The sequence below is a fragment of the Medicago sativa genome, chromosome 1 (assembly GCF_051527215.1).
Source record: "Medicago sativa cultivar Bolivia chromosome 1, Bolivia_mono, whole genome shotgun sequence".
NCBI lineage: Eukaryota > Viridiplantae > Streptophyta > Magnoliopsida > Fabales > Fabaceae > Medicago > Medicago sativa.
In genome coordinates this window covers 8985965-8995277 of record NC_140749.1, presented here as the reverse complement: position 1 = coordinate 8995277, position 9313 = coordinate 8985965, and the positions used below count along the sequence as shown (strand labels likewise).

Here is a 9313-nt window from a genome sequence, read left to right as displayed (position 1 = left end):
TTTTATCAATATATAGTTCCCATTAAATTTCAGAAATAAGAATATATTAATATATTCCCATAAAACAAACATTACTCATATATTTTTATTAATATATAGTCCATACACCCACATATATTTTATTAATATATTAATAAAACCTAGGCAATTGTGGTGATAAATTAGTGATATTAAAAAAATACTAATTAAAACTGATCACTCGTTGTAGTTATTAAAACGGGTCTCGTGTTACAATTGTACACTCCAACGGGTTTTTTAGGGATACATTTAAAAAAAACAACAGAAAAAATTGAAGTATGATTAATCATAGTATATTATAATATTGTTCATGTTTTAGTATTGACGATATGAAAAAAGCTAATAAATAAAAATAATCATAGATTTTATTTACTAATATGTTTGAGTGTGAAAAATATTAATATGTGTCCCGTGAAAAAACATAATTAACATATTTTATAATAGTGTTATCGTAAAATACAAAATCATATACTGTTATAACAACAACACTTGTTAGGTTCCTCTAAAAAAAACTTGTTAGTAAAACTGAATTGAAAATTAGTAGAGAAATGGAGTTGAAAATGAAGAGAGAAAATGAAAAATGAAGAAAGATGGTAAGAAAAAGATAAGAGAGGAGAGTGAGATTGAGAGAGAAAAGTTTATTAAAATAAAGGTGAGAGAAAAGTTTATTATTAAATAAATATAGATGAAAGAGAAAAGTTTATTATTATAAATAAAGAAAGATGAAAGAGAAAAGTTTATTATTAAATAAAGAAATGTGAGAAAGTGGGATGAGAGAGAAAATTTTATTATTAAATAAAGATAGGTGAGAAAGTGAGTTTTAGTAAAGTGAGTTTTGATAGTGGATTTGACAAAAATAACCTTAAAGTTGTAAAGGAAAAAATTTGAAAAAAAATTAGGTATGGGTAGTTAAGTAACTTTGGTAGTACTTTGTTTTTATATATTGTTAGTAGATAGAGTAGATACTCAATTGTTTGCTGATTGTAGGACATCCTCTTTTTTTTTTTTGACAATCATCAAAAGACCTTTCAATATCTTAATACCTCGGCGATCTAGAACTTCTTATAATCCTCTTATTTATCGTCAACTAATTTCCTCTTTGTCAAAAAAAAATAAAATAATTGATTGACACGTTAGTTTAGATTTTAGTTTAGATCGAACCAATTTTATTTTTTGGGATTTTTTTTTTTTTTTTATATTCCTAAAAACAGGATTGAATGTGATGAACTCAATTGTTGTTCAATCAAACAGACAAAATACGATGAGCTGACTTCAACTAAATTGTTGTTCCAAAATTTGTCTCCTTTTTTTCCCCTTCTCTCTCTCTCTCTCTCATGGCATTTCTCTTCCTCCTCTCTCCCTCAGGTACTTTCTCTCTCTAACTTTCTTCAATTTTTTCATTCTTTATGTAAAAAATAACAAGATCCCATGTACAAAATTTTGCATCTTTCCTATTGGGTGATCAAAAGTTTGAATTTTTTCTCATAAATTTCAATTTTTTATGATTAACTAAGATTTTTTCTTTGTGGGGTTTCTATGCAGATTAAGTCTCTGATTCCATAAAACAGACCCCACTTTTCCACTATTGTTATGATAACTTGGAACCTTTTTGAAGCAAGAATAACCTCTACACACGCAATATTGTTATTGTTTCTTCTTCATTTTTTGGCTAAAGAAGCTGTTGTATCTGAGAATCTTGTTGAATATTCAACTTGTGATATGGGCTATCTCAATTCTGTTTTATCACCTTCAAGTCAGGTTCATGCTGCTGATGATACACCTGTTAGTGGTGGAGGGCTCAGGTTTGTTAATGTTCTTAATTTTTGTCTAGATCTATAAATTTTATGAAATTGTTTTGTTTTATCATTTTTGTTTAAGGTTTTAAATTGATGTTGCGGTTGTATGTTGTACGAGGTTTGATCCTGAGAATAACCATGGTTTGTTTAAGGTTTTAAAAACTCAGAAGCCTCTGCAACACAACCACAATGGCTGCAGCATCTGCGGTTGCGCTGTCGAGGCTTCTGAAAACCTTTATATTGTGACTGCAGTTGTAGTTGCAAACGGAAATTTAAAACCATGGTTATTCTTAGGATTTTAAATTGGCGTTGCGGTTGCATGTTGTGTTACTTTTCGGCTTTGTTTGGTAAAAAATAGTGGGTAGCTGATAAGCTAGCTTACATAGAATGGTTTTTCTTAAGGTTTTAAATTGATATTGCGGTTTTAGGTTGTCTTGTCTTTTGTGGTTGTTTGGTGATTCTTGATATTGTGAAAATTGTCTTGATGTTGTGGGAAATTGAGGATAGATGCGGCTGCAATTGTGGTTGTGTTGTTGAGGCTTCTAAAAACATTTATATTTTAATAACAATTGTAGTTGCTGACAGCAATTAAAAACCATGGTTATTCTCAAGGTTTTAAATTGTTGTTGCGATGCGGGTGCCTGTTTGTTGCCTTCTGTGTTGTGGTTACGTTACGGTGTTTGATATCGTGAAAAATTATCTTGATGTGGGGCTGCAATTGTGTCGCGTTGTCGTGACTTCTGAAAACCTTTATATTGCGACTACAATTGTAGTTGCAGACGGCAATTTAAAACCATGATTATTCTCAAGGTTTTAAATTGTTGTTTCGACGCGGGTGCCTGTTTGTTGCCTTTTATGTTGTGGTTATGTTGTGATTTTGATATTATGGAAACTTATCTTGATATGCTGCTGCATATGTGGTTGCGTTGTCGAGGCTTCTGAAAACCTTTATATTGTCGCAGTAATTGTGGTTGCAGATGGCAATTTAAAACCATTGTTATTCTCGGGGTTTTAAGTTGCTGTTGTGGTTGCCTGTTTGTTGCCTTTTGTGTTGTGGTTACGTTGCGATTTTGATATGGTGAATGTTAACTTGATATGCGGTTGCAATTGTGGGTGTGATATGGTTTCGGCGGCTTCCAAAGCCTTTATATTCCGGCTACAATTGCAGTTGCAGACGGCATTTTAATACCATGGTTATAGGTATTGTTGTTGGTTAATGTCATTCATACTTGGAAGGTTTTATATTGAAAATTTTCATGTTAAATTTGTCTCTAGTTTTCTATTGCTCTGCAGATTCGCAACTTGGTTTTATGTGGTTATTGTCTTTGTATTTTTCTGATCATGGTTCAAGACGAATGTTTATTGGACTTTTTGAGTTTTACTATTTCTTGGTTGATATTATTGTTGTGTTGTTCAATCTATGTTTTGTTGAATGTCTTTAGTCCTATTCTGGCTTTTTTATTTACTAGGCTTCCTTTAATTTTTCCGACTTTAGGTCGATTCAATGAGATTTTTTTTTACATACTTTGTTGTTTTGATATGTATCTACAGCCAGAATGGAAAATTCAGCTATGGATATGCTAGCTCCCCTGGCAAGAGATCTTCAATGGAAGATTTTTATGAGACAAGAATTGACGGCGTTGATGGCGAAGTTGTTGGCCTTTTTGGAGTTTTTGATGGTATATTTACATGATTCTTCTATCTCCATTTCTTTCTATCCATGCTACTTATTTTTGGAGGTACTAAGCAAGGGACTGGTTGTAGTTGAAACATTGATCGGACACGTGATGGACTGTCGACCCATAGAGAACTAATAAGATGTTTTACTTATATTTTTTTTTTCCTTAATTTGTTTCTGTCGGTGGATTTTCCTTTTGAAGTTATTGGGAAATGGGAAATTAATTGTTCCATGTGACTTAGTGTTTCCTTATGCAATGCTTCTAGGCTTTTTTGCTTTTATTTTCTCAAATGCACATGCACGCACACATAAAGAGGAAAGTTTGGATCTGTTTACAGTTATTGTCTCATAAAGTATAAATCTGGTTTTGGTTGTTTTGATTATTCTGATCGGACACAGTACTCTTTTTTCGAACACCGTCTCAGGAGGTTTTTCTTCTAAGTGATCTGTCTTTGAGAATAATTTCGAGAGGCATCACCATTGTCTTATACTTTCTGTTGCCTGTAATTATTTAATTTTTTTTATGAAGAGCCTTCAATTCATTAATAGCAAGTTTTTGGTGCATGTTTTTCTTTATATGGACTTCGAAAATAATTCTTTTGTAGCATTTAATCCTTTAAGAAGTATTGGCTCTTGACCAGTGTTGTCGATGAAGGAAGGCCAAAATCTGCCCTATAAACACGTCATTGTGGCCTATGGCACCACCGTGGAGCATGCCTTCACAAATTGCCTATGGTGGGGGTAAATAAATCTGCGATGACATTCCCCCTTGTCGGCGCCATGGTCACAATTTAACTACACTGCTCTTGACTAGTATTTATGACCTATGCTTGATACTATAATATACCTATTTTAAATGAAGGTTAGCTACAACTTTCTTGTTTAAAACTTTCAGGTCATGGTGGTGCTCGTGCTGCTGAGTATGTCAAGCAAAACCTATTTAGTAATTTGATCAGCCACCCGAAATTCATTTCTGACACCAAATCTGCAATAGGTCTGTAGTTTCTTACCTATCACAGTTTGATCCTTTAAACTGATTTTCTTCAATTCGCTAAATATGAAGAATAATACTGCTCCTGCCATTTGTATTTTTTTTACACAGCTGATGCATATACGCATACCGACTCTGAATTTCTGAAATCAGAGAATAATCAAAACAGAGATGCTGGATCAACTGCTTCCACTGCCATTCTTGTTGGTGACCGTTTGCTTGTTGCAAATGTTGGGGACTCCAGAGCTGTTATATGCAGGGGTGGAAATGGTAAGGCTAGTAGCTGCATAATCGTTATGGTTGTCAAATGGAATTTGATTTTCTAAAACTTGAGGAAATCATAATCGTTATGGTTGTCAAATGGTTCTGGAAGTTTCTATATGATGTATTTTTAGCCCTATGCTTTTCTTTCTAAATGAACGTTGAAAGACTATTTTTCGTATCACTTGTGGATGAAATATAAAGGGTGTTAATTCAGTTTTAATTGTTTGATTAGATTGTCAAGGTGTAGGTGTTACTACATTTGAATTTGGTCTCTTGCGTATCCGTTGAGAATTGAGAAAAACATTTCAACTTTTCGATTTCAAGAATTGGTAAAATATTATGATTTACTATTTTTTTTTTTCCTTTAGCCATTGCCGTTTCCCGAGATCACAAACCAGACCAAACCGATGAGAGGCAAAGGATAGAAGATGCGGGAGGCTTTGTTATGTGGGCTGGTAAAGTCATCTTATTGTTAGCTCTTGGGATTTGATTTATATTTTTTTTCTATCTCTATGGAGTACTTAAAACCATACTTTACAGGAACTTGGAGAGTCGGTGGTGTTCTTGCTGTTTCTCGCGCATTTGGTGATAGACTCCTTAAGCAATACGTTGTTGCTGATCCGGAAATTCAGGTGTGTTTCTAATATGGAGACAGACTGACATCCATTCTTTGATATTTCATCTCTTCGATTCATCTTAAGAGAGAAAATTATGTTTCATATGAGAAAATGAAAATTAACCTACATATTTATGGTCTTGCAGGAAGAAAAGGTCGATAGTTCTCTTGAGTTTCTTATACTGGCTAGTGACGGACTGTGGGATGTTGTCTCAAATGAGGTTTGCTATCATTTTCACTTCCTTTGTTTTTTTTCCTTTCCTTTTTCTTTTTCCGATAAATATAGTGCATTTTCGTAACCACAAGAGATATAAATGAATTGATTTGTATCAAGATTATTTGGTAAAGTTAATGCATTTGTTCTGTTTTAAATAGAGTTATAGCCTAGCATTTTTGTAAAATATTAGCGAACAAATTTAAAAGGGTTCTCTTAAAGCCTCTTAAAAAAAAGGGTTCTCTTAAACCAAATAGACCTTCGCCTTTACTTTCCTTATGTAGATTAAAGGAGCGAAATGCGAGAAACAGATAGAGCAAGACCCCATTTACTTTGTAACATTTTAAATTTTTATTTTGTATGTGGGTGGCTGAAATGGCAATTGTTATGGAATATGAAAGCTAACTAGAGAGACTGCATTTCCGGAAACACTGAAAGCAATGTTTTGAAAAGAAAAAAATTAACAATTTTTAAAAATATCCAATATGTTTTTAAATTACATTTTCAAAAACTTCCATAACGTCTTCTCTAATTTTTATTTTATCCATGGAATGGAAACAAAAAATATCGGAAATAAACAGGCTCTAAAAATCGAACCAACGAGTCATTTCTGATTGATGAGTTGTAAAATTGATAATCCAAACCCTGCCCTAATGTCTTATCCAACTCTAACTCAAACTTTTTTCTACTTTTCTTCAGGAAGCTGTTGCTATGATTAAACCAATTGAGGATGCAGAAGAAGCAGCAAAGAGGCTGATGAAAGAAGCGTATCAGAGAGGTAGTTCTGACAACATTACTTGTGTCGTCGTTCGTTTCCTGATGAACAATCAAGGTTCTTCGTCTCGTAATAGCTCTGGCTAAGTGTACTTCAAAACATAGAATTGTGTCAAAATCAGAGTTAATTATAGGAGGACATTGTTCCTTGTAACTGTGTGTACTACCATGCAAGCATAGGAATCAAAAGTTAAACTTATTATGGTCCTCTAGCATAGATATGTTGCTATCACTCTCTTACTTCCATATTTTGGGATCCTATTTGTATTGTAGCTAGGAAAAATCGTTTTGTAAAGAGTGTGGCCAGAGTTTTTAACTTCCCATACAAATGTCTGCATGTAAATGTGGTGGTGGTGTTCTCATTAATTCTCTTCCTTCCAAACAAAAACAATATTCATGTATCTTTGAAGTATCCTTGTCCTTGTTGTCCATCTGGTTTTCCTAGTTTTGGTTGTTCTTGTCTGTGTAAAGGTTGTTATCTTGTTTTTCATGAATTACGGTTTGCATCAAGTGCAATAATCAATGAAGCACTGGTATAGACACGATACACACCAACATGTTGACCCTGGGGAAAAATATGAAAAAATTAATTAATTGAATGTAATCATGTGTGTCGATGTTCATTACTGGCACGTGTCGAACACCAGACACATTTTATTAGAAGTACCTGTGCTCGGTCCTCCAGCAATTGGTTGTGCCTTATTTCTCACCGTTTTATTTCCTGAAAATCATGTACATGCAACCTCTAAGCATGTTAATAAACTCAAATCATATGCGAAAATCATAGGCTCCATCTTTATGAAAAATATTTTTGATTTTCATTTTTTAAAAATTTATGTTAATTTTAAATTGCCAACAATGAGATGGAAGATTCATATAGTGAATAATATTTGTGATAGAGGTGAAAAACAAACTAAAAGGAATGCGTTTTCAAAAATAATGAAAATAATGTTGACATTTTATATTTTTTTTGGGTGGTGGTCGGGGTTCGAACCCCAGATTTTGAATGTTGACATTTTATATTTTTTTTGGGTGGTGGTCGGGGTTCGAACCCCAGACCTTGCGTATTTTTATGCATTGTTCATACCAACTGAGCTAAGCTCACGATGACATTTTATATTTAAAACAAGCATTATCTTCGTTGTCCAAAACAAAATATACACATGATTTGGATAAACCAACGAAAAGAGGAACAAATCTTGTTGTGAACAGGGGGCAAAAAAATGTACGTGAAAATATAGAGGAAATTGAAGAAATAGACTCGGAATAAACATATATCCGCAAAGCAACTTTGCTTTTTCGCACGACGAGCGAACCAAGTATTATCTTCATTGTCCAAAATAAAATACACACACAATTTAGATAAATCAATGTAAATAGGAACAAATCTTGTTGTGAACTTTAAAGGGTAGGGGGCTAAAAAATGTAAATGAAAATAAAGAGGAAATTGAAGAAATGGACTCAGAATAAACATATATTGGCAAAGCAACTTTGCTTTTACGCACGACTAGCGAACCAAGTATTGTCTTCATTGTCCAAAAATAAAATACACACACAATTTAGATAAACCAATGAAAAGAGGAACAAATATTGTTGTGAACTTTAAATGGTAGGGGGAAAAATGTACATGAAAATAAAGAGGAAATTGAAGAAATGGACTCGGAATAAACATATATTGACAAAGCAACTTTGCTTTTACGCACGACGAGCGAACATAGTATTATCTTCATTGTCAAAAATAAAATACACACACAATTTAGATAAATCAATGAAAAGAGGAACAAATCTTGTTGTGAACTTTAAAGGGTAGGGGGCTAAAAAATGTACATAAAATAAAGAGGAAATTGAAGAAATGGACTCGGAATAAACATATATCGGCAAAGCAACTTTGCTTTTACGCACGACGAGCGAACCAAATATTATCTTCATTGTCCAAAAATAAAATACACACACAATTTAGATAAACCAATGAAAAGAGGAACAAATCTTGTTGTGAACTTTAAAGGGTAGGGGGCAAAAAAAAATGTACATGAAAATAAAGAGGAAATTGAAGAAATGGACTCAGAATAAACATATATCGGCAAAGCAACTTTGCTATTACGCACGACGAGCGAACCAAGTATTATCTTCATTGTCCAAAACAAAATACACACACAATTTAGATAACCCAATGAAAAGAGGAACAAAATCTTGTTGTGAACTTTTTTAAAGGGTAGAAGGCAAAATGTTACTTTAAAATAAAGAGACATTGTAGAAATGGACTCGAAATAAAACATATCAACAAAGCAACTTTGCTTTTACTTACGATGAGCGAACCAAGTATTATCTTTATTGTTCAAATCAAAATACACACACAATTTAGATAAACCAACGAAAAGAGGAACTAATCTTGTTGTGAACTATTTTGAAGGGTAGAAGACACAAATGTACATGAAAATAAAGAGGTAATTGAAGAATTGGACATAATAAAATAATATCGGCAACACAATTTTGCTTTTACGCACGAAGAGCGAACCAGAGTATTTTCTTCATTGTCCAACACAAAACACACCTACAATTTAAATTGATTGAAATATTGAAAAATTACTAAGACGTTTAAAGTTTGATTCTTGCCCCTAACAAATTCTTATCCCCCTAACAAACTACACCTAACTTATAACATTTCTCTATTGAAAGAAAAAAAAAAAAAAAAAAGACATAGAAATTAAGACATAGGAGAGCTTCTTTGAGTGCAAAGAAGGGTGAATGAATAATAAAGCAGGACAAGCTGAAGCTTTATATAGTAGAACTATATTTTTCAAGTTTGATCGATATTTTTTTTTTCAGGGAAGTTTAATCGATATTAAATTGTAAAAGAAACGAAGTACACAATTTATGCATAAAGTAATATTGAGTACAAAAGTCATGCCTTGGCCGCCAAGAAATAAAGTATCAAAGAAATTGTGGGTGTGAATCAAAACAA

At 32.9% G+C, this 9313-nt stretch overlaps 1 protein-coding gene and 1 long non-coding RNA gene across 2 annotated transcripts; one reads left to right on the top strand and one right to left on the bottom strand.

The window, feature by feature from the left end:
• The first annotated feature begins 1301 nt into the window (after positions 1–1301).
• Positions 1302–6780, top strand: LOC146952386 (putative protein phosphatase 2C 59). Its single transcript, XM_085701423.1, has 9 exons — positions 1302–1383; positions 1561–1820; positions 3366–3493; positions 4388–4486; positions 4595–4753; positions 5116–5202; positions 5288–5379; positions 5510–5584; positions 6277–6780. The coding sequence occupies exons 2-9, from the start codon at positions 1609–1611 to the stop codon at positions 6436–6438; spliced, it is 1014 nt and encodes a 337-aa protein (XP_085557549.1). The 5' UTR covers positions 1302–1383; positions 1561–1608; the 3' UTR covers positions 6439–6780.
• LOC146952385 (uncharacterized) lies at positions 6021–9102 on the bottom strand. The gene is made up of 2 exons (XR_015006068.1): positions 7019–9102; positions 6021–6916 (listed from the first exon to the last, which is right to left on the bottom strand). It is a non-coding gene; the product is annotated as an uncharacterized LOC146952385 (long non-coding RNA).
• Between the last annotated feature and the right edge of the window lie 211 nt (positions 9103–9313).

Excerpts from the sequence above, each read along its gene's own strand:
- LOC146952386 (XM_085701423.1), top strand. The coding sequence starts at position 1,609 with ATGATAACTTGGAACCTTTTTGAAGCAAGAATAACCTCTACACACGCA. Across the intron at positions 1,821-3,365 it reads GTTAGTGGTGGAGGGCTCAG|CCAGAATGGAAAATTCAGCT; the intron begins GTTTGTTAATGT and ends ATGTATCTACAG. Across the intron at positions 5,585-6,276 it reads GGGATGTTGTCTCAAATGAG|GAAGCTGTTGCTATGATTAA; the intron begins GTTTGCTATCAT and ends ACTTTTCTTCAG.